Below are 25,318 nucleotides of genomic sequence, written 5' to 3'. Positions count from 1 at the left end.
TTGAGAAATGTTCACTGGAATGTGTAGGGATAGACTCCTCACACTCTGGTAAAGATGCAGAATCCTATGACCTCATGAAGGCTACCCTGAGTGAGGGCTTTGGATTCTCAACTGAGGAGTACAGGATTAGATTCAGGGCTAAAAAAATCCTCAAGCCAGACCTAGGTTGATTTTGTTGACTTCTCAGTCAAAACACTAGATGGTTGGATAACTGGCAGTGGTGTAAGTGATTATGTTGGGGTGTATAGTTTATTTATGAAAGAACATCTGTTAAGTGAGTGCTTCAATGACAAATTGCATCAACATCTGGTAGACCTAGGTCCTATTTCTCCCCAAGAATTGGGAAAGAAGGCAGACCACTGGGTCAAGACAAGGGTGACCAAGTCTTCCACGGGGGTGACCAAAAGAAAGGGGTCACAAAGCCTCCCATGGGAAGGATGGTGAGACATCCAAGGACAAAAACAAAGAGTCTTCTACAGGGCCCCAAAAACCTGCTCAGGACGGTGGGCCCGAGCCTCTTCACAGTCCACAAATGGGTATCAGGGTAAAAGCTTTGATCCGAAGAAGGCCTGGTGTTACAACTGTAGACAGCATGGACACCAAACTGGAGGCAAGGCCGGTCCACAGAAAAGTCCCACAACTACTACTTCAGTTAGTACTGGAATAGCCAGTCTCCAGGTGGGATCAACAGTGTGCCCAGAGCAAATCAGGGTCCACACTGAAGCTACTTTAGTCTCAGAGGGTGGAGTGGATTTAGCCACACTTGCTGCCTGGCCGCCTAACATGCAAAAATACAGGCAGCAGCTCTTGATAAATGGGAATAGAGTAGAAGCCCTGAGGGATACAGGTGCCAGTGTCACCATGGTGACAGACAAACTGGTTTCCCCCTGGCAGGACCTGGCTGGATAACATATCCAGTCACAAATGCTGACAATGAAACTAAAGTCCATCCCATGGCAATGGTAACTTCAGAATGGGGAAGGGTCACTGGCCTGAAATAGGTGGTAGTCTCCTCTACAATTCCAGTAGAGTGTCTGCTAGGAAATGATCTGGAGAGCTTAAGACCCATGCACCCATGCTGGGTATTCCTGAACTGGTGTGTGTCAAGACTAGAGCACAATGCAGAGCACGGGGTGAAAAAGAGGTGTTGGAGTCTGGAATAATGGTCCAACTTCCCAGGAAGAAGGGAAAGAAGACTGGGGGGCCAGCTTCTGCACAGCACAAGAAACAGAACCTCTCTTCTCAGGAAGATGTTCTATCCCCTGAGGGAATCGAGGAGTCCATGGAGCTGGAGCCTTATCAGGTAAAGCTCTTGGGCCCAGGAGGACCCTCAAGGGAACAGCTGTGTCAGGTATAAAAGTCTTGTCCCACTCTTGAAGGCCTAAGACAGCAAGCAGCTGAGCAAGAAAAAGGTAATGTCAGTGGAACCCACAGGTTCTATTGGGAAGATGGACTCTTTTACACTGAGGCAAGACATCTCAAACCTAGTGCCACTAGGAGAGTGGTAGTGCCTCAGGAGTTTAGGGAGTTCATTCTGACCTTAGCCTATAACATTCCCCTTGCTGGGCATTTTGGACAAACCAAGACTTGGGAGAGATTAGTCAACCATTTCTATTGACCCAATATGCCCCAGAGGGTAAAGTAGTTTTGCAGCTCCTGTGTCACCTGTCAAGCCAGTGGCAAGACAGGTGGCCACCAAAGGCCCCCTCATTCCACTTCCAGAAGTGGGGGTCCCCTTTGAGAGAGTGGGAGTGGGCTAGTGGGTCCATTGGAACCTCCCACAGCATCAGGGAACCAATATATACTGGTAGTAGTGGATCATGCTACCAGGTACCCTGAGGCAATTCCCCTTAGGTCCACTACTGCCCCTGCAGTAGCCAAAGCACTCATAGGTATTTTTTTTTACCAGAGTAGGATTCCCGACAGAGATACCAACTTCATGTCAGCTTACCTAAAGCATATGTGGAATGAGTGTGGGGTGACTTACAAGTTCACCACACCATACCATTCACAAACTAATGGTCTTGTGGAGAGATTTAACAAGACATTGAAGGGCATGACCATAGGGCTCCCTGAAAAACTCAAAAGGAGATCGGATGTCCTTTTGCCATGCCTGCTTTTTGCCTACAGAGAGGTGCCGTAGAAGGGAGTAGGGTTTCCCCCCTTTGAGCTTCTGTTTGGCTATCCTGTAAGGGGACCACTGGCACTTGTGAAAGAAGGCTGGGAGAGACCTCTCCATGAGCCTAAGCAAGATGTAGTAGACTATGTACTAGGCCTACGCTCAAAGATGGCAGCAAACATGGAAAAGGCAAGGAAAAACATTGAGGCCAGCCAACAACTCCAGAAGTTGTGGTATGACCAGAAGGCTGTTATGATTGAGTTTCAGCCAGGACAGCAAGTCTGGGTTCTGGAGCGTGTGGCTCCCAAGGCACTTGAAGACAGATGGAGTGGCCCTTATCCAGTGCTAGAGAAAGAGCGCCCGGTCACTTACTTAGTAGACCTGGGCACCAGCAGGACACCCAAGAGGGTGATCCACGTTAACTGCCTTAAGCTCTATAATGATAGGGCAGATGTAACCAGGCTGATGGTTACCGATGAGGATCAGGAAGCAGAGTGAACCTCTCCCTGACCTCCTCTCAACTGACCCTAAAGATGGCTCAGTGATTGGAGTTGTCTACTCAGACACCCTCTCTTGCCAACTGCAAGCTGACTGCAGGAAAGTCCTCCAGCAGTTTGCTGAACTCTTTTCTTTGACCCCTGGTCAGACACACCTGTGAACCCATGATGTGGACATAGGAAACAGTTTACCTATCAAAAATAAACTATTCAGACAGTCTGACCAAATCAAGGAAAGCATCAAAGTGGAAGTCCACAAGATGCTGGAATTGGGAGTGATAGAGCACTGACAGTCCCTGTGCTAGCCAAGTGGTCTTGGTCCCCAAACCTCACACCAAGGATGTTAAGAGAGAGATGAGGATTTGTGTGGACTACAGAGGGCTCAACTCTATCACCAAAACAGATGCTCACCCCATACCAAGGGCAGATGAATTAATTAATAAAGTAGGTGCAGCCAAATTCTTAAGTACCTTTGACTTGACAGCAGGGTACTGGCAAATCCAAATGGCACCTAGAGCAAAAGAAAAGACAGCATTCTCTACACCTGATGTGCATTACCAGTTCACCATTATGCCCTTTGGCTTAAAGAATGCCCCTGCCACCTTCCAAAGGTTGGTGAATCAAGTCCTTGCTGGCTTGGAGTCCTTTAGTGCAGCATATCTAGATGATATTGCTGTCTTTAGCTCTAACTGGCAGGATCACCTGGTCCTCCTGAAGAAGGTTTTGCATGCCCTGCAAGCAGCAGACCTCTCTATTAAGGCATCCAAATGTCAGATAGGGCAGGGTACAGTGGTTTACTTGGGACACCTTGTAGGTGGAGGCCAAGTTCAGCCATTACAACCCAGGATCCAGACTATTCTGGAATGGGAAGCTCCACAAACTCAGACTCAAGTCAAGGCATTCCTTGGCTTGCCTGGCTACTATAGGAGGCTTGTGAAGGGATATGTATCCATAGTGACACCCCTCACAGAACTTACCTCCAAGAAGATGCCCAGGAAAGTTAACTGGACCTTGGACTGTCAAAAGGCCTTTGACACCCTGAAAGAAGCTATATGCTCAGCACCAGTTTTGAAAGCTCCAGACTATTCTAAACAGTTCATTGTGCTGAATGATGCCTCTGAGCATGGGCTAGGGGCAGTTCTGTCGCCAACCAATGATGATGGCCTTGACTAGCCTGTTCCTTATATTAGCAGGAGGTTACTCCCCAGGGAGCAGCGTTGGAGTGCCATTGAGAGGGAGGCCTTTGCTGTGGTTTGGTCTCTGAAGAAGTTGAGAACATACCTGTTTGGTACTCACTTCACAGTTCAAACTGACCACAGACCTCTAAGATGACTTATGCAAATGAAAGGACAGAACCCTAAACTGTTGAGGTGGTCCATATCTCTACAAGGAATGGACTTTGTAGTGGAACACAGACTTGGGACTGCCCATGCCAATGCAGATGGCTTTTCCAGGTTCTTCCACTTAGAAAATGAAGACTCTCTTGGGAAAGGTTAGTCTCATCCTCTTTCGTTTGGGGGGTGTTGTGTAGGAAAATGCCTCTCTTGGCATGGTTACCCCTAACCTTTTGCCTTTTGTTGATGCTAGTTATGATTGAAAGTGTGCTGTGACCCTGCTTACCAGGCCCCAGCACCAGTGTTCTTTCCCTAAACTGTACCTTTGTCTCCACAATTGGCACAGCCCTGGCGCATAGATAAGTCCCTTGTAAATGTTACCCCTGGTACCAAGGGCCCTGTGGCCAGGGAAGGTCTCTAAGGGCTGCAGAGTGTATTATGCCACCCCTGGGACACCTCACTCTGCACATGCACACTGCCTCACAGCTTGTGTGTGCTGGTGGGGAGAAAATGATTAAGTCAACATGACTCTCCCCTCAGAGTGCCATGCCCACAACTCACTGCCTGTGGCATAGATAAGTCACCCCTCTAGCAGGCCTTACAGCCTTAAGGCATGGTGCACTATACCACAGGTGAGGGCATAGCTGCATGGGCACTATTCCCCTACAGTGTCTAAGCCAATCCTTAGACATTGTAAATGGAGGGTAGCCATAAAGAGTTTATGGTCTGGGAGTTTGTCAAACACAAACTCCACACTTCCATAATGGCTACACTGAATACTGGGAAGTTTGGTATCAAATTTCTCAGCACAATACATCCACACTGGTGCCAGTGTGGGATTTATTGAGAAATGCACACAGAGGGCATCTTAGAGATGCCCCCTGTATACCAGTCCAACTACTAGTGCTAGGCTGACCAGTTTCTACCAGCCTGCCACATTCAGATGTGTTTCTGGCCATATGGGGTGAGTGCCTTTGTCACTCTGTGGCCAGGAACAAAACCTGTACTGAATGGAGGTGCTTCACACCTCCTCCTGCAGGAACTGTAACACCTGGCAGTGAGCCTCAAAGGCTCAAGCCCAGTGTGACAGCACCCCTCGGCACTCCAGCTAGTGGAGATGCCCACCCCTCTAGACACAGCCCCCACTTTTGGCAGCGGGTCCGGAGGAGATAATGAGAAAAACAAGGAGTCACCACCCTCCAGTCTGGACAGCCCATAAGGTGTCCTGAGCGGAGGTGACCCCTGCCTTAGGAAATCCTCCATCTTGTTTTGGAGGATCCCTCCCAATAGGATTAGGGATGTGCTCCCCTCCCCACAGGGAGGAGGCACAAAGAGGGTTTAGCGACACTCCAGGACAGTAGCCATTGGCTACTGCCCCCCAGACCTAAACACACCCTTAAATCTAGTATTTAGGGGAAACCCTGAACCCAGGAAATCAGATTCCTGTCGACCTGAAACAAGAAGGACTGCTGGCCTGAAAGCCCCGCAGTGACGACAGAGACGACAACTGACTTGGCCCCAGTATTACCGGCCTGTCTCCAGACTCAAAGAACCTGCACAGCAATGCATCCAGCGGGACCAGCGACCTCTGAGAACCCAGAGGACTGACCTGCACCCAAAGGACCAAGAAACTCCTGTGGACAGCGGCTCTGTCCAGACAGCAACAAAGAAACCACCTTTAAAGGGACTCCAGCCTCACTCCAGAAGCCCCCAACACTCTGCACCTGACGCCCCGGCTCAGCCCAGAAGAACCAACACTACAGAGAGGACCCCCACGCGACTCCAATGACGTGGACACCCTGAGACAACCTCCCTGCACCCCCACAGCGACGCCTGCATAGAGGAACCAGAGGCTCCCCCTGACCGCGACTGCCCGGTAACAAAGGAACCCGACGCCTGGAAGAAGCACTGCATCCGCAGCCCCCAGGCCAGAGAGAAACCAACTACTGGTGCAGAAGTGACCAGCAGGCGGCCCTCATTCTTGCCCAGTCAGTGACTGGCCCGAGAAGCCCCCCTGTACCCTGCCTGCATCGCCAGAGTGACCCCCGGGTCTCTCCATTGATTTCTACCTAAAACCCGACACCTACTTCACACACTGCACCCGTCCACCCCTGTGCCGCTGAGGGTGTATTTTGTGTGCCTGTTTGTGACCCCCCCCAGTGCTCTACAAAACCCCCCCCTGGGCTGCTCCCTAAGGACGCAGGTACTTACTTGCTTGCAGACTGGACCCGGAGCACCCCTGGTCTCCATAGGCGCCTATGCTATTTGAGTCCTACTTTGACCTCTGCACCTGACTGGCCCTGTGTTGCTGGTGCTGGGTGTTTGGTGTTAACTTGAACACCCAACAGTGGGCTGCCTATGCCCCGGAGGCTGAACTTGTAAGTGCTTTACTTACCTGAAAAACAACCATTACTTACCTCCCCAGGAACTCTTGATTTTTGCACTGAGTTCACTTTTAAAATAGCTTATTGCCATTTTTTTTCAAAACTGTGTACATCACTGTTTTCATTTACCTATGCAAAGTACCTTAAAATGTATGTACTTACTTGAATTCTGAATCTTGTAGTTCTAAAATAAAGGAAATAATATTTTTCTATATAAAAACCTATTGGTCTGGAGTTAAGCCTTTGAGCGTGTGTTCTCATTTATTGCCTGTGTGTACAACAAATGCTTAACACTACCCTCTGATAAGCCTACTGCTTGACCACACTATGACGAAATAGAGCATTGGTATTATCTAATGTTGCCACTATCAACCTCTAAGTGGAACCCTTGGACTCTGTGCACACTATCTCTCACTTTGAGATAGTATATACAGAGCCACCTTCCTACAATGGGTTATTTGTGAGGGATATGTGGAGAGTATAGGGTGACGGCCTAAATAAGGTAGAAATATGGATCAGGCCCAGAAAGTAGTAGGAAATATCTATATTTCGGTAGGGTTTCTAGGCATTCCCTCAGACAGGATGGAAGAAAGGGGGGGAGGGGAGGAGAAGGGAGGATAAGGTATCCTGGCATTGGGGTGGTACCAATAATAAGCAAAGTGGGATTGAGCCACTAAGTAGCAGAGATGTTGATCAGGAGCCCCAAGGCCGCCTTGATCACAGGGTAGAGTGAGAGTGTCTAATTGTATATGGGGTAGCGGCCAGACCATATGAGTCGAATTAGCATGCCGCATAGCATGGCAAACAAATTGTTAGTCAGAGCAATAGGAATGTTTTAAAAAAGATATAGGAAGTGCAGAAGAACCACCATTTAAAGGAAATGCGTCTCACCATAGGTAGTTTGATTCAGCGCTCGATTGGAGTTGCAAGTTTGTCTACAGCGAGGCCGTAGTTACGATGGATCATCTCAGAGCTGTCTGTGTGAAGGTAGATTCCAAGGTATTTTGGGGATTCCGTGTCCCACTGTAAGGGATAATCAAGAACACACAGAACCGTGGCGTCTGTCTATGGGAGAGCTCCGATTTTTTCCAGTTGATAGACAAACCAGAAAAAGTCCCAAAGCATATCACTTCTCTTATGAAAGGGGGGAGGTTGACTGGTGGATCACGAATGAAGAATAGTATATCATTCACATAGAGCAAGGCCAATACGGGGTCATAATGAAACCTGAGGTCCCTATCTAAATGGCGTTCTTGAAGGTGCCAGACAAGGGGGTTGTTGGACATGGCCCTTTATGCAGGGTCATCTCTAGTCTTTTTGTCTCCTTCCTCCTATTTTTTCTGACCTGTTTTTGTTGGCTTTAGGACTCTGGGCACTTTACCACTGCTAACCAGTGCTAAAGAGCATAGGCTCTCTGTGTAAAGTGTACTGTTGATTGGTTTATCCATGATTGGCATATTTGATTTACTGGTAAGTCCGTAGTAAAGTGCACTAGAGGTGCCCAGGGCCTGTAAATCAAATGATACTAGAGGGCCTGCACCATTGGTTGTGCCGCCCACATTAGTAGCCCTGTAAACATGGCTCAGACCTGCCACTGCAGTGTCTGTGTGTGCAGTTTTAAACTGCCAATTTGACTTGCCAAGTGTACCCACTTGGAAGGCCTAAACCTTCACTTCTACTCAATGTCAAGCACCCCTAGGTAGCCCCAGCGGCAGGGTGCAGTGTATGTTTAAGGTAGGACATATACTAGTGTGTTGTATATGTCCTAACAGCAAAATACTGCCAAATTTGGTTTTCACTGTGCAAGGCCTATATCTCTCATAGGTTAACATGGGGGCTGCCTTTAAATATCCTTAAAGCGCAGATTCCCTTTGAGAGCAGATAAAAAAGTAGAGTTTAGGGTCTCTGAACTCACAATTTTAAAATACATCTTTTAGTGAAGTTGGTTTTTAAATTGTCTGTTTGAAAGTGCCCCTTTTAGAAAGTAGGCATTTTCTTGCTTAAACTATTCTGTGACTTTACCTGTTTGTGGATTTCCCGTCGGGGTCAGTTTGACAGTTGGGCTGTTCACATCTCTCCTCTAGACAGTGACACAAAGGGGGCTGGGGTGTAGCCTGCATATCTTGATTAGCCATCTGTGCTGGAGGGGAGGAGTGGTCACTCGCACCTGAAAGGACTGTGCCTGCCCTCACACAATGCGGTCTCCGACCCCCTGGTGAGTGTCTGGGGCCTGACCTGGACAAGGAAGGATCTTGCAAACACTTGAGACTTTGCTTTGAAGTTTGCCAACTTCAAAGGCAGAACTGGATATAAGAAGAAGGCCCAAAACCAGAGACTTCTAGAATCAAGAGGAACCTCTGCCCAGGAGAAGAACTGAAGAGCTGAAGGAGGAGTACTGTCCCTTTGCTGTGTTGCTTTGCTGGACTGGCCTGCAGTTGCTGCTTCTGCCTGAAAAGAGTACAAAGGGTGAACTTTGCTGGGTGTCCTGCTTGAGAAAATTCTCCAAGGGCTTGGAGTAGAGCTTGCCTCTTATTGGAAGTCTCAGGGATAACAAAAACTTCAGTCACCTCGACCTGCAGCACTGTGAACTCTGTGTTTTGTGCTGTTCAAGAGGAGAAACCACTGCAACGCCGGCGCTGGCCTGCACCGTGACATGCCGACGGCACACTGAGTCGCATTGACCCGTTTCGCACAGCAACCCTGGTCTCCCCGACGCAGTCATCGGACAACTTCACCGAGCCGCTGCTCGCACCGCGACCTGTGGGCCCCGCACTCCAGCATCGTCTGCTCACACCGCAGCCTGGGCATCCCGACGACGACGCTCCTGCTGACACCGGCACCGCTGCCTGCACTGTGGACACCGCTCATGAGGTACGCGAAGCACCGTCGCGTCCCGCACAGCAGCCCCGGTCCACCGATGCCAGCACCATCAACTCCTGTGCAGTCACCAGGCATCCAGCCTGCATCGTGGCCTGTGGACAACACTCGTGAGGGTCACGAAGCACCGTCCCGTCCCGCACCGCTGGCTTCAGCCTACCGACGACAGCGCTTCAGCAACGATGACGCCGCTGCCTGTGGACACCGCACGTCGCACCGGCCCGCTTCACACCGCAGCCCTGGTCTCACCGACGCCACTGGACGCCGTCACCGAGCCGCTGCCTGCACCATGACCTGTGGGCACCGCATGTCGCATCATCCCGCTTTGCACCGCAGCCCCGACGCCATCCATGCCGGCTCACCTGACTTCATCAGCCTGGAGTTCGATCTGAAACATGTGACCTCAAGGGCCCGACGACTTCGGAACCGACACCGCAACGCCATGCTCCAGAGCTCACCGCGAGGATCACGACGCCCTGCAAATCCAAGGTCTTCCTGACATTGTAGCTGGCTCGCAACACCGCGGCCAGCCTGAACTGTTGGTTTTGCTGATCACAACGCCGTGATAGACACAGGTGGAGCTATCGACTTCAAGGAACTGCATTTGAGTAAATCTTGCAGAATTCATATTTTTATTACTGTATGTTGGATTTTTATCATATTTGGTCTTGTTTATATAGATAAATATTGGCTATTTTTCTAAAACTGGTGTGGTGTCCTTTTGTAGTGTTTTCACTTATTACTGCGTGTTATGTGCAAATGCTTTACACATTGCTTCTGAGATAAGCCTTACTGCTCGTGCCAAGCTACCAAGGGGTTGAGCAGGGGTTATCTGACCGGGTATCTCCCTCATCCTGACTAGAGTGAGGGTCCCTACTTGGACAGGGTGCAAACCGACTGTCAACTAGAGACCCCATTTCTAACAGAGGTCCATGGCAATAATAAATAAAAGCGGGGTGAGTGGGCAACCTTGTCAGGTGCCCCTTGTTAGGGGGAAAGTCTCTGGTAGCGTGTCATTTATTTTGAAGGGTGCCAATAGGGCCTCATAAAGCAACTTGGTTAGCTCTCTAAATCTTTTGGGAATGCCCAGTTTAGGTACTGTGGCATGAAGGAATTACCATTCAAGGGAGTCAAAAGCTTTTTCAGCACCTAATAGAGCAACCGTCGCAGGGGTAGTGTGAGAGATCTGGTTAAGTACTGCGAATATCATGTGGAGGTAGGTCGAGCGGTGTGGGGGCAAATCCCGACTGCATGTGAGAAATGATATGATCCATTAAGAGAGAGAGGCGAGTAGCTATTACTGTAGCCAGTATTTTGTTATGGTGGTTTAGTAGTTATAGATATGGGCCTATATGAAGTGCAGAGATGAGGGGGTTTACCAGGCTGGAGAAGCAGAAGTAATGATGGCTTCTTGTAGGGGGTGGGGGGTTAGTATGCCCAGGTCAAGAGATTCAGCATAGACCTCTAATGGGTGCGGTGCCAAAATAGTCTTATACGCCTTATAGAAGTCTCCTAAACAGTATAAATCCTGGGGCCTTGGAGCCACTAAGGGCATCTATGGCCTGGGATATCTCTTCACAAGTGATGGGAGCAGCCAGGAATTGTTGTTGGCCGCCCTCAAGCCGTACAAAGGCAATCTCAGATAAATATTCTGTCAAGGCCGAAGCATTTTCGCCCATACAGGAGGTATACAGTAGTTTATAATAGTAGGCTAGTCACATACGTGGCATGATAGGGTGTTCGCAACAGTTGAGCCAAAGTGTGCCCTGCCCGGCCACTTGTCTTCTCCGTATCTGCGTGCTGTGGCATATGAAAACTCCTGTAATAGTGTGGAGCTGCTGTGTAAGTGTGATGTATGTGTAGTGGACATGCTCTGTTGATCCACTCCCCATAGTTTATCCTCTACTTTAGCTAGGTAATTTCTAAAACTGCGGAATACTTCTGCATGTTTAGCTATACACACACCCCTGATATAAGCCTTGAAGGCCTCCCAGAGGACGGAGTGTTTCTGGACAAATCCTGTGTTAGTTGTAAAATATTTGTTTATGGCATCCCGGATTTCCATACAGTAGACTTCATCATGTAACGCATTCACGGGGAAGAGCCAATGTCTGAATAAGGGGCTTTGACATGTGATGTGTAGCTTTGCAGTCCATGGGTAGTGACTTGGAAGAGTGACCGGGTAATGTGTAATATCAGTGAGCTATAGGAGCAACCCAGGGGACAGGTACCAGTGATCTATGTGGGTCGAAACGTGTGGGGCAGAGTAAAAGGAGTAATCCTTCATTTGTGGTTGACAAGAGCTCCATGTGTCAGTGAGATGAAAGGTATCAAAGAGGTCATTGAACGCTTGCAGGGAATGTGGCTTAGAGATCGATGTGGAACCCATTGAGTTGAGACTGGGTTGACATGTAATGTTGAAATCACCGCCCAGGGGGATATAATCAGTCTGGGATCGACTGATATGGGCTGAGAGTTCATGGAAAAACTCTGGGGAATCGACGTTGGGTGTGTACATATTTACTATCAAGATGGTTTTGCCTGCCAATACTCCGGTCACCAGGAGATATCTCCCCTCTGGGTCCGAGACGCTTCCATGACTCACAAAGTGGAAGCTTTTATTCAATAAAATACATACTTGGCGAATAAGAACTGTACAGTGAGAAGAAATGATTAGCGCCCCATGATGTAGAGTATTGTGATAAGTGAGTCTCTTGCAAAAATGACAATTTAATTCCATGCCTATTTAAGTATGAAAGGACGTGCTTCCCTTTCCTTGGGTTATTGAGCCCTCCAGTGTTCCATGTCATACATTAAAGGGCAATTGTCCTATCCCCACGTGGTTGTGACATCATGTAATTTAGAGGGTACATCTAGCAGGTGTGGGGAATGTTGTTTAAGATAATAACAGAGTAGCATCTACAAACATACAGAGCAAAAACAGTAAAACCCATTCCTCCCACCCACACCAGTGCTGACAACTGCCGGCGAATCCCACTAACTCCCAAACAAATCAGATAAACAAACATGGTGGTATACACCTAGGGGTGTGGCAACACTCAAGGAGGGCATCACCCAATTTTATCATGGGTATGCATAGAGTCAAGTTCTCAAGTTCTGTCAAACAGGTATATCAAGGATAGTCTTTATCTTTAACATAACATCCACATGTGCCAGGGCATCAAGACAACTGTCAAGCAAGATCCACAGCACTAGGCACTGCCCGCGATTAACGTTCAGGGTGGAGTTGTGGGGGGGGGGTTATCGCGTGGTGTCCCTGATAGAGAGGCAGCTGGAGAGCCAACGGATGAAGGCTGTCCTGGTGAGGTCGCTCTGACTTTGTTGATTGCAGAACTGGACAGCATCCAGAGGGGTATTGAATACAAAGTCCCACCCATCAATCTCAACCCGCAATCTTGCTAGATACAGCATACCATACCGGAGAGCACACTTCTGAAGAGTATTTTGTGCATCAGTGAATTTACGTTGTGCCTCCTGGACTGACTGTGTGAAGTCTGGGAACAGTGAAAGCGCTGCGCCTTTATATTGGAGTGGCCCCTTTTTGCAAGCTATGCGGAGCAGGTTGTCACTGTCCCCGGATATTAAGGAGCCGAGCAAGAGCTAGGCGCAGAGGTGCACCTGGTATGGAACGTGGACCAAGTGATCTTCAGGCCCTCTCAGCAACAAAGGTAGCAGTGAAGTCTTCCCCACCAAACAGTTCCACCACTAGTTTTTCTACAAAGATGTCCATTTGCCTTGTGTTAGTAGTATCTGCAATTCCCTCAATACATAAGTTATTGCGACAAGATGGTGCCTCCAAATCCTCATTTTTGCCAACAGTAGTTATTAGCAGGCGCTACACTTTCTCAAGTCGCTTAAGGGTGTCTATGTTTTCATCTTCCATCTCTGATATACTGCAGTCTGCAGCATCCACTCTGGTACAGTGTTGATCAAGGCGCTCATTCATGAGGTCTAAGCGAGTTGTCAGGGTGTTGAATCGGGTTTCTATGGCCCTAAAACCTGTTCGCAGCTCAGCCATAACCGAAGGCATAACCTCAAGCACGGGACCAGGGGCAGCATTTGAAAGGGGGTAATCGTCACCAGGTGTCATGATGTTGCCGCTGTGGAGTCTTTGTGGACTCAAAGGATAACTGTTTCTGTTTGGGGTCTCCTTGACTCACTATGCTTATATGGTAGCCTCACACCCGGCAATGAAATTCAGAGGCTGCCTGGCCCAATGCAGGGGGAGGAGAATTTCTACGGAGCTGAATGTCACAAGGCAACGATGTATGCAAACCCTCGAGTGTCGCGTCTTAGGGAAGCAGCACAGTAATCTGTAAAGACACATCACGGACTCAGAGGTATTTATGACAGCGGTCCCCAAATTGCACCAGATGTGGTTCCGACGGAAGGCAGGTTTTGCCAACAGTCAGGGTATAACGTGTGAAGTGAGGCAGCCCATTCCATTAAAAAAAAAAATATGCTGCGTGTGAGCAGAGGGGATACAGGCCTGCGATGGCCCCAGGGTAATGCTAAAGCTAGTGGGTCAGAAGTAGGCGAGCACTACGGGCCAAGATCTCCGGTTGTAAAATGCATTCATGGCAACTCACCACTAATGCTCATGGCCTGTAGGCGATCCGCTTGAGGTTGTATCTGATCAGCAGCAGAGAGGGGTAGGAGCGCACCCTGCGTCTCTGCCAACTACCTGGTCCAGCAGTGCAGGCACAGGAGGCTCTGATGGAAGCGAGGAAGTGCAAGGCCCTAGCTGCACCCCGCTGGCTGTTCCATCCAGCATTGTTAGTGTGCGCTGGAATATGTGTTCAGTCTGGGCACTCCCTCGACTCACTAGAGCGGTGCAGCGATGAAGTGTGCGCTGCAAGGAACGCATCGCTGATGATCGATGAGGCTGCTGGGCCACCGGTTCAGGCCACGCTCATCACGGCCCTGCCCTTAGGCTCACCCACAGAACCTGTCTCTGTGAGGCCTCCAAAGGCTGCGGTGGAGAGTGGATGAGTTAGCAGCCAATCTGGGAGGGTTGGAGGCATGGGGATTGTAATTTGGGGCACATCGCTAACCACATTCCAAGAGTCAGTTGTTGGGGCACATTGTGCAAGCGATATTCTCCTGTAGACAGAAGTGTTTGGGCAAGGTCCCCGAGCTTCAATGCCGTGCAACCATCTTGGTCGCCGGCTCGGTCACGCCCCCCTCAAAAGGCTCATACTTCATGTGTTGCTCCAGTCCAGGTCTTTTCTTTGAATTCTAAGACTTACAGTCTTGTCTAACCCATTATAAAACAGGACTACAAGCCCCATAGTTCAAAGGAAAAAACCTGGACTGGAGCAGCACATCATGCATTGACCTAGGAAACTTTCCAGCTGTGAGGTCTGCAACAAGGAGGTAATGTGCTATGTGATGCACAGTACCCTGCTTCCCAACAAGCATCTTCCAATCTCTCAATAAATTGTCTCCATGCACAGTGTCTGGCAATAATTGGGTTGAAAATAGCCTTTTTAAATTTTTTACTGGCATGTCTGTATTTTTAAGTCCAGCCTGGTAAAAATAGTAGGAAAGCCGATTAAATCTGGTATTTGTTCCCCTTCAGAAACTTAAACCTAAAATAGCAAACCCATAAGTGCTGGACCTAGCCCTTTTTGCAGGGTTATCCACAAATTTGATTTACTTACAAGTCCCTTGTACAGTGGTATCCCATATACCTAGGGCTTGGAAATTAAATGCTACTAGTGGATCTGCAGTGCAGCTTTCGCCACCAACAGAAGTAGCCTTTCAAACCCATATCAGGCCTGCATGTGCAGTTTACTGCCACATTGACTTAGCATTTAAAGTTACTTGCTAAGCCTGAAACTCCCCTTTTTACTACATTTGGTCACCCCTAAGGTAGGCCTATGGGCAGGGTGCTGTGTAGGTAAAAGCTAGGGTATGTGCCTTCACTGTGTGGCATGTCTTAGTTGTGACAGATAAACAGCCTATTTGGGGCCTCACTGCTGTGAGGCCTGCTCATCTCATAGGCTAGAATTGGGAATTACCGTAAAGGTACTTCCGTGGTAATTTACGATCTGTGAGGAGTAGCTTGGGCATGTTTGCAATAGTAGTGACAAATCCTACTTATTGGTGTAGGTGGACTTTTTATTACTATTGAGGAAATGTGACTTTTACAAAGTGGGCATTTCACTGTGTTTATGACTCTTGTGCTTTGCAGCCTGACTCCAATCCACATCTAGGGTAGAGTGACAGCTGGGCTTTGTGCATACTACCTAGACAGCCATCACACAGGAAGGGTGGGTGTAACAAGATTACATATGCATACGGAATGGTCTTCCTAGGCGGGGAGAGTGGGAGGTAGGGCGCACTTACATTTGTATAGGCTGTGTCCTGCCCTCACACAAAAGGCTTGTTTACCCCCTACCGATGTCTGAAGCCAGGGCTGAGGTTCAAAGGGGGTGTTGTGCACTTTTAAGTTTCTTTTGAAATGCCCCCCTAGATCAAAAACATTTTGAGTAGAAGTACAAGGGCTGCAGCCCCATGTTTTTAGACACAGTGTGGACTTGTAACCAGATGCTGCTGGTTCTGCACACTGCCAGAAAGGAACTATCATGCTGCTAGGAGGAACCGCCATTAGGACTGACCTGCTTGTTGTGCTGACCCGTGGCATGCTGGGTCACAAGAAGGACTGCCACTTCATCCCCATGACCCTGATGTACTGGCCTGCTGCTGGTGCCTTGTTTCTGTGTGCCCCCAGTGATCTCCAAGGGGCCAGCATAGGATTTCTCTGATACAAATTGTACCTCTGACCCTGCAATTATAGCACCTGGTGAGCGCTATGTGTTGTACTGGTGAGCACCAGTGTTCTTCTCTTTCTGGCCTACAGGAAGCACTAGGCTACTGCTCCCATTGCCTCCACTGTGCTGCTAGAGGTGAGAGGAAGCCGTCATGGTGAGGAACCACCCGGACCGACCACCACGACACCCGGCAGCATGCGAGGGCTTCATTTGGGTGGCGCTGAGGGCGTCAGTAGCGTGGCTGCCTCGGCTCCCCAGTGGCATGGAAACCTGCCAGGATCAGGCAGGAGTGCTCGGGCTGTGTTGATGGGCAGGGGCGGCTGAATGGCACTCTGCATGGGCGATAGGTGGCCCGGAGGACCCTCTTGACTGGTGGAAGAGAGTTGTGCTGCATCCTCAGTGGTGCGCTGCGTGCTTGCGGACAGCCACACTGTCAATGCGGTCCAGAAACCTGCCAGGGCTAGTAGGGCTGTGTTGTTGGCGGGGGCAGCTCGACAACGCTCTGCACGGACCACAGAAGGCCCAGAGGACCCTCTCAACCTGTGGAGGAGGGTCACATTGGCTCTTCAGAGTCTGCACAGCGTGCTCACGGACAGCCACACTGTAAACACTGCACACAGTGGAGATCGGGACAGGTTGTCCCTGCCGACGTGGCAGCATACCTGTTATGGGGGCATTCATAACATGGTTTGCAGGACAGGAAGGAATCCTCGACAGAGGTCCTGTTCCGGCCAAGCCTGCCCGGTCCACAATTACGGTGGTAGGAGTGCAGGAGCGCCTGCGCCTGATGCGGTGGGTGTTTATGTACTGCAACTCTTATAAAAGGAGAGCAGATGCGCTGCGGTCTTTGTGTATAAGGTATTTTTGGGGATTCCTGTACATTTGGAGCATTTCACATACTGTGTAACTTATAAAAGGAGAGCAAGCGCACTGTGGCCTTCATGTGGAAGGTGTTTGGGGTGATTCCTCTATGTCCTGTATTTCATGCCCTCAGTGTTTTTGCTACATTCCATGTCCTGATGTTTTATTACATGTTTCCTTGGCTTTGTCAGGATAACAGGATCTTCATTGTATGCATAGGAAGGGTGGTTTGTCATGAAGTGTGCTACCTATAAGCCTTTATCATATTGCACTATGATGGCTTGACAACTGCCTAGTTGGCAAAATAATTATTGGTCTATGTTTTATATGCAATACAGTTTATTTTCATATAATGTGGTGTAGAGTCTCTTTTGTGGTGTATTTATTGTGTCACTGGTGTGTGTGTTGTGCAAACTCTTTACACATTGCCTCTGGGATAAGTCTGACTGCTCTGGCCAACCTACCAAAGGGGTGAGCAGGGGTTATTTTGGGTGTGTAGCTCCCTTACCCTGACTAGAGTGGTAGGTTCTGCCTGGCTAACGTGTCTACCCCAGCCCACCAGAAACCCAATTTCTAACAATAAGGTAAGCACAAGTCGGGGGTACACACTGGTGGACAGCGTCCTCCCACTATTTTCACAGGGATGATGCCGTCTACCCTGCCAAGAGGTTTGGCCCCAATATAAAATGCTGAACTTGTCCAGGTGTAATTTTCAGACTCCAGAACACATTCAGAAGCGCCTGCATGTTGTCTGCTTTTGATCTGAGTAACAACGTGCAGGTGGCGAGAGGTCTTTCCAATTTGAGACTCCAGCTGGGCCCATAACAAAGGTAAAATTTAACGGGCCATCAGGCTTCTTTTTATTGAAGTAACTTTGGCCTGCCAGCTACCTGGAGCCTCACACCTAGATGAAAATGCAGTGGAGGGGAAACAAAGGCACACAGCTTGTTCAGCACTTTACACATTCTTGAGAGTCACACTTTTGTCTTTGTTCAGTCCCTATAAATGAGAGATAGGCATGCACTGTAAGAATGTCAGATGTGTTGGTCCCAGTATTTACACAAAATAACAATTTAAATACACTATTTTTTATTTAAGTTATAGACCTATTCATCAAAATGCAGGGTGTCAAAACACTTTACATCACAAATACTCATTACATTGACAAATCATGTAAGTTTGTGCATCAATGTTCAGGATATGTTACATAAGAGAAAGTTACAAGGTGGTTGAGTCTCACATATGGCCCTTCGTAGCTCACTGCACTGTATTAGGATTACAATTTATGAACTGCAAGTAACAAAAGTAACTCTATTACAAGCAGTAACTCACTTGGCTTTCTACATAAAATAAACATCTGTCATGCGCATGTTACATGATGTGCCTTTGCAGGAAACATATTAACCCTCTATGCTACTTCGAGTCAAAACGAGCACTAGACAAAACACAGATCTTTCAACAAATGCGTTAACCATCAAGGTTATCTTACCATTATTATTATTCCCTTTAATTTACTGGGAACTCAAACATCTCTACAGCAGATGCCTTATCCCTATAAGATAGTTTCAAATTCAGATTTTGCAACCAATTAAGCGGAAGAGATTTACTGGTGGAGATAGTCTGTTCAGTCCCTGGGTAAAGAAAGCTGTAAGCTGACAATAACCCAAAAAATGTATGTGCGCCTTGCAAAAACGTGAGTCGTGTCTAAATTAGGAGTGTTTGCGTGTATACTCGTAATGTGTTCAAATGTACATGATAGACCTGCTAAACATATGCGTAAGGTTGTAGGATCAGATGTCACTTCATATGATGCCACTTCCTGTTAAGTCATGGGTTGTGATGCCACTTCCTGTAATGCCCCGTGCCATGTCACACGCCTTGATGTCACTTACATACTACCTAACTTCGTTAGTTCCCCCCTCCCCAACACACTTCCTTATTTTAGGACTTATGTGCTGACCAGGGGCATAATTGCCGTCACAAAATCAAATCCTGGTAACTTTACATTTCGTTTTTACTTAAAAACTCTTGGCTGACAGTAGCAAAACGTAAATAGACTATTTTTTTTCCTAAAGAACGCCATAACAGTACCTGCTAAGTCATATCATAGAGTTGGCCATCCCCACTTTTGATTTTGTCCCTCAGACATTGTTTCTATCCCCTATTTCAATTATGAGCTATGCACCATCCCCAGATCGTGTGCTAAAGAAGCCCTGTTCTCCCAAACCGTGACTAGCGATCCCAAAGCGCCACCGCCGGCGCTAGTTCCCAGCAACAAAACAGCCCGCTCCTCGGTTACCAGTACGTGCAGGAAACTCTCCGCAGGACGTGCTTAGACGTGCTTGTCACGTGGGGTAAGCGCAAGCGGCGTTGCTAAGGTACCTTCCTTTAATAGATACAGTCCTTACCCAAGGTTCCCACCGCCTTGAGTGGTAACTTTCCTTGCACACTTGCTCCCTCCTACCTAATGTGGTTTGCTGGCTCAGCAGTGACGTCACTGATGTACGCTTGTTGCTGTTCTTGGTGAATTGTGACGTCAGGTCGTGGGGTGCCCGGCGCCCCGCTCTCTGCTACCATGGAGGTGCTTATCCCTTCCTTTCGGTACGAGGAGAGTGATCTGGAGCCCAAAGGGTACACGGTAAGAAGCAGTGCCCGGGTAGGGCTTCAGGGCACATGAAAGAAACATTAAACTGCCAAGCAACCACCACCAACACCATCTGCGTGCACACCACAAGCTCACGTATTGCATCACTGCAATTCTCTGCGAGCGCAACTGAGTGAAGATGTGACAGCATCATTGCATGATGCAAAGAGCATCACTTTGGGTCGGGTCATGCAGCTTTGGGAGCATCAGCGCGTGAGGCTGCGCCGCAGTATGGATTGAAGCGTAGTTGCATCCAATTAAAGAAATGCCTGCGTTGATATCCTTGGTTGTTATAATTTGTGACTTCGTAAGATATGCTTTACACGTATCTTTGGCATTCTCTGCTTTTCAGACATCAGCAACGCTTGATGATAGCGATCTTTGGCGCCACCATGAGTGTGTGGCGACGAGGTTTTTAAATCCTGCTTCTGTCATGGCAATATCATCATGATGTGACGATTATTATTATGAAATGGCTATGAAACTTTGACAATATACGCTTTTATTACAGTTATTTTATAGCGGGTTTTCAGCGACGCTTTGTGACGTTACACGTGCGATAATTAGACACTATATCATCATGATTTACTGACGATGAGGCTGAGTTACTGTGACATCCTTATTGAGCTCGAACTAGCATTTCACAGTTACATCGTTGATTCTTGATAACGAGGCTTTGAGGGTTGGGAACGTTATATCGTCTGATCAAAATATTTTGTTTCTAGGAGCAACTGTGTTTTTGAAGGTGATCCGGGAAATGTATTGCTTTCGTACAGGGTTCCCATTCCTCTACCTGTTACAAAAGTTTTTTTGTTTACTTACTGCAACACCGTTTTTGTTTATCTGCTAATACAAGGAGAAGGTGGAGAAAACGCAGTTAGAACAGCTCGCAAATCCTCTTTTTGAGGGTGATGTGTTTACTTTTTTATCACTTTAGATGAAGGTGCAGCTTTCAGTTCTGTATCTGTAGGAACATTTTACAGTTTTTAGCAGATGTGTCCATCTGTGCAGACAGTAAGGTAGGAATAAGTTCGACTCATGTTTTTCAGTGAATAGCCATACCTGTTCTAATATGTCTCACATCTACCAGTGACTCGCATGAGCATATTCTCTCTTTCTTCATTTCACTCTCTTTCTCTCTTGTTTCCCAGGCGGGAATTAATAGGGCTTCCAGATCAGATGTATTTCTTCGGATTCTGGTAGATATATTGATTTTATAAAGTTATGAACAGAGCAGCAAGAATGCAAAAAAAAAAACTGTCTTGCCTGTGTGACCTGCTTGCTCATTGATTAGAGCTGAGCTACACATCTGCATGTCTCTTAAGGTTATATCCTCATTTTGTCAATTTTTCTTTAAAAGTATGGTCGCTGTTTTGCTGTGAACCTCAAAGACAGTGGTCCCAAAACTTTTTAGAACCACAACCCAATGTTTAGAACCACACATTTTTGTGACCCACCTTGCTTTAACAGACATGAGGCGGGTGTGATATTGTAATGTACCAACAGACATGCTTTTAAAATGCTTTGAATTACCAAAATAGCATACTCTTGTGGAAGTGTGACCTAAATTAGGCTAAGGTGACACGTAATAGGACAGTGATATCTACTACCCTCAGTGCTCCACTCAAATCTTTTGACTCAGACAGGAGAAATAGAGCATCAAATCCAACAATAATAACTAATATCCATAAACTACAACAATGTGCAATATGGAGTCAGTAATTTACACTCACCGTGACCTATGTGGCCATGAATCACCACACAAATTTAGTAAAGTTTAAACATTTATTGCCCTTTTATTAACAGTGCTAAAGTCACTTAAACATGACAGCAATAGAGAAACAACACAGGTTGTCCAAAACATTTCCCGAATCTCAATCTAGTAAGAGCAATCACCATTAAATACTCCCAAAGAATTATACAAAATAACAACATAATTATTTGAGCAACAGATTTCATTAATTGTGCAGTTTAATCAATCATAATCAGTTAATAAACATTCAATTCAATGATTGGGTAGGTCATCCTTACTACCAAATTCTAATTCAAAACGCATGTGTCGTGCCAGGCTTTGTCAAATGCAAAATTTAAAATAAGACAAATTTATTTGGAAAACATATAAACTATGGTGCTAACAAAAATAATGCGGTTGGATTTCTAAAGGAATCGTGCAAAAGGCAAAACAAATGCACATTGGTTATACCTCTCCTAAATGAGACAGCAGCTAGCAGAGTCTTCGTCAGCAGAGCACAGGAATAGCAGGTCTTCAGTGATCATCATCAGGAACATGAAAAGACAACAATTTAGTAAAGTTGGGCTTAAGTTATCTGAACTGTTAGAATTAAAAGTAACTGGACACAATTGTTGTCAACTGGGACATAACTAGACAGAAACTGAACTTACATCATCTAGAACTTTGCCTAACTAATGTCCAAAAAATCACTAGCTAGACTTCTACTGGACAAGGCTATGAGGTGTGATAATGAGCAGCCAATTTAATTTCATTCTTTCTCCATTTTGTAGCTTTCTTCATTCTTCTACGAGATAGGCCCATGTTGACACTTTTGTCAGTGCAAATGGTTATGATTCCTCGAAATACATTTTCAAACTTATTTATTATTTCACACAGAACTTGAGGTGACGGACACCATGTCAGCCACATTTCAAACAGGCATGTTTTACTTTTCCAGCACACGTTTCTCTAATTAAGCTCTTTTAGTCCACGTCAAACTTTTTAAGCATAGTATTAGCACAGTGCCATCCACATTGGGACAAAGTGTTTTGCCTTAGGGAAGTAGTTCAGCACATTTGCATCATTGATGCAAGAACGATTTTCAGAGCGACAGCAATGTTACATCATTAAAGTCATAAGGATTGTGATAAACCCTAGCTTCACACAAAGTGTAGCAAATAGTTTTAGCAGGAGTATGCTAAGTGTGTAGTATGTAACTGGTGGTGCATTTTGGAGTACACTGTCTCAAATATATCACTAAAGCATCATGCATTAGTGCACTGTCATTTACAGAGGGCAGCTTTTCCGTTGAAATGACCCCTACATTTGCAAGGCATACAGTGTTAACTGATAAAACTATACAACACACAGAATGGTAATGTGTGTACATTAGGTTTCAGTGAATATTTAGCATTTGCACATCACAAGTAAAAGTATCTCGATTTGTTTTGACCCTATTAAAATCTTTGTTTCCATCATACATCAGAATTACAAAAAAAAGTGCTTCGTTTTTGCTTTCCTAACTGCTGATATACTCTGAAATTGGTATACAGTTCATTTACAAGTATTTATATTTTGTTTTGTGTCACAAAAAAGGCATCCTACATCCTTTCCTTTCTCAGTTCGTGCAGCCCAGCAACATTGTCACGTAGTTCACTTTAGAAACTCTTCTTACTTTGCAGTTAGAGAAAGAAAACACCAGTCCTAATGTTAAAAGAATAAGCTTCAATTTACCAGAAAGCATAGCCTGACATTTAACCTCTGTCTCTGAAGCACAGCAAATTTGTCAAGATAAATGCAAAATGTAAAGGCATCTTTTTTTATTGCCATTTCGCAACCCACCAAAAATAGTCTGGCAACCCACCATTGGGTTGCAACGAACAGCGTGGGACATGCTGCTCTGAACATTGTATTAGACCAACCTTCATACATCAGAAGTAGGGTGGTCTAAAATTCAGATGTTTGTAATTTGTTTTCATGGTCACCCCACTGTACAAATGCACACAGTGGGAAGAAATTACTATTGAATTACAGTCACATCATTTAATACTACCACACAAGCTGGGCAACTCACCCTTTCGTAGGATTGTTTTTGCTTGTGCTGTGCCACAAACCCAGTGAAAGGTTCATGCTGGGTCAGCATAAATATGCCAGAGGGTCCTCCTTACATGTTTATTTCAGGCTATTCCCACAGTACCACAGTGTCTTGCTCTGTAGCCACTTTGAGATGCTTTGTGCTACAATTATGCATATTATTATTGTTTACCACTTGAGCCATTATGCAGTATCACATGGGTTAGAATGAATTAGCGACTTGCTTTAAATACGTTGCTTTACCTTCTAATTTAAGTGGTTGTTAGGCCGTTTGCCTAGTTCATTAAAAAAAAACGCAAGGTTCAACGTTTTTGTTTATAGCCCACTGCTGAATGGCAAGTTGCTAAATACCACTGCTTCCTGGCCTTGAGTCCTCTACATGCCTCTTTTACACCACTCTAAACTTCCTCTCTCTTTGTTACTCTTGCAAGTTCTTTTTCATCACTGACTTTTTTCCCTTGGTTGCTTTTTTCTATTTTACTCTTCTTTCTTCCTTTTAAGCTTTTTTAAGGTTGAGCACGCACAGTGCTCTGTCCCTGTTGTAATCTCTTTGTGGGCTTTTAACCACATCCATGTCACACCCATCAGTTTGGTAGGTTCGTGGGCTTGCCTTTTAAAATCGCTTGATTTCATTAGTGAAAGGCATGAATACGTCATCCCTTTTCCGGTGTTTAGCTCTCCTCAAGCGCACCGGTCAAATACTGAAAACATAAGAGGCTCCATGTTTTCTGTATGGTTTCTGGACTACTTTTTTTATTTTATTTTGTAGGCAGTGTGATCTCGCTGGGCAGTAGTCGTGCGCTTTGCATGACATTGACCCTGTTACATGGATAATTGCACTGTTGCCGGTTACATGGATACTTGCATTTTTGCCTGTTACATGGGTAATTGCACTTTTGCCGATAAATTTGACTGCAAACACACTTCTGTTTCTTTTTGTGTGTCTGCTTCGCGCTCCTGGTGACGATGAATCGCTTATGTGAAACTGTTTTACTTTTCATTTTCAGTTTATGTGGCAAGAAAAGTCCAGTTAGCGTTTTACAACGCTAAAAGCGCTAACTTGAGCAAACACGAGACCCATTACATTGCAAATGCTTGTTTCCTTTTGTTATAGGTCAAAGTCTTATGATGAAAACTAAGTCTCAGTCTCCTAAAATCAGGGCTGTGCCCTACCAGCCACCCCCACAGGAAACAAATAGCACCAGTTAACCAATTTATTGTCATATGCAACAGTAGTAACCCATGTCGGGAATCGTGGGTCAGTTTATTGCCAACTGCAAGCAGTTTTGTCCTTCTGCCTTTCCTCCATCACTGCACATATTCTCAAGGTTGCTTCTTCCAGTATTGGCATGACATGCCACCACTTCATACTGGAATTACAAATGCTACAGCAGAACCTCACCCTTTTATATGTTAACCATTTGGATATTCTGTTTTAAACTACTCACTACCATGTACAACATTTTCTATCATTTTTTAAATGTTTTTTTAAAACATTGGTGAGAATGTACATGGTTCATCTTATTAAATAAAATTATGTAACTCTGTCCCTGATTGCATTTCAGTGGGAAAAGCATCATTGTAGATCCCTATTAGCTTGCCAGTATAGCATCTTGCCTGCTTTGTCTCTCCGTCCTTGTAGATTCTACACTGTGATGCTGCTCAGGCCATCTTCACTGAATTCTGTAGGAACTGTTTAAGAGACTATCTGGCACCATCAAGTTTAGAGTAAGTTTTGTCATCGTACGTTGTGATTAATTTTCATTCTAGTTCTAATATCACGTTTCCATGGGACAAGACCTTGTTTTCTTTGTCCTTGGCACTACCTGTTAAGTAAGCCTGCTCCTTTTCCCAAATGGTTACCTTGAAATCTGCCCATAGAGTATCTTGGACTATAATGTGTAACTTTATTTCCTCTCGTAGGAAATCCTTGAATTTTCATGTAGGAACCACAAGGCTTTCAAATGCCAGATGCCTTT

At 46.3% G+C, this 25,318-nt stretch overlaps 1 protein-coding gene across 1 annotated transcript in view; it reads left to right on the top strand.

Annotated features, from left to right (window-relative positions):
• The first annotated feature begins 19,266 nt into the window (after positions 1–19,266).
• Positions 19,267–25,318, top strand: part of SNX24 (sorting nexin 24) — a 560,997-nt gene continuing 554,945 nt past the window's right edge. Inside the window, exon 1 of the mRNA XM_069226930.1 lies at positions 19,267–19,507. Within this exon, the coding sequence (XP_069083031.1) occupies positions 19,445–19,507 (63 nt within the window). The 5' untranslated portion in view covers positions 19,267–19,444. The remainder of the gene's footprint in view (positions 19,508–25,318) is intronic.

Source organism: Pleurodeles waltl, chromosome 1_1 (genome assembly GCF_031143425.1).
Source record: "Pleurodeles waltl isolate 20211129_DDA chromosome 1_1, aPleWal1.hap1.20221129, whole genome shotgun sequence".
Taxonomy (NCBI): domain Eukaryota; kingdom Metazoa; phylum Chordata; class Amphibia; order Caudata; family Salamandridae; genus Pleurodeles; species Pleurodeles waltl.
The sequence above is the reverse complement of the archived record's forward strand: the minus strand, read 5'-3'. Positions and strand labels throughout refer to the sequence as shown.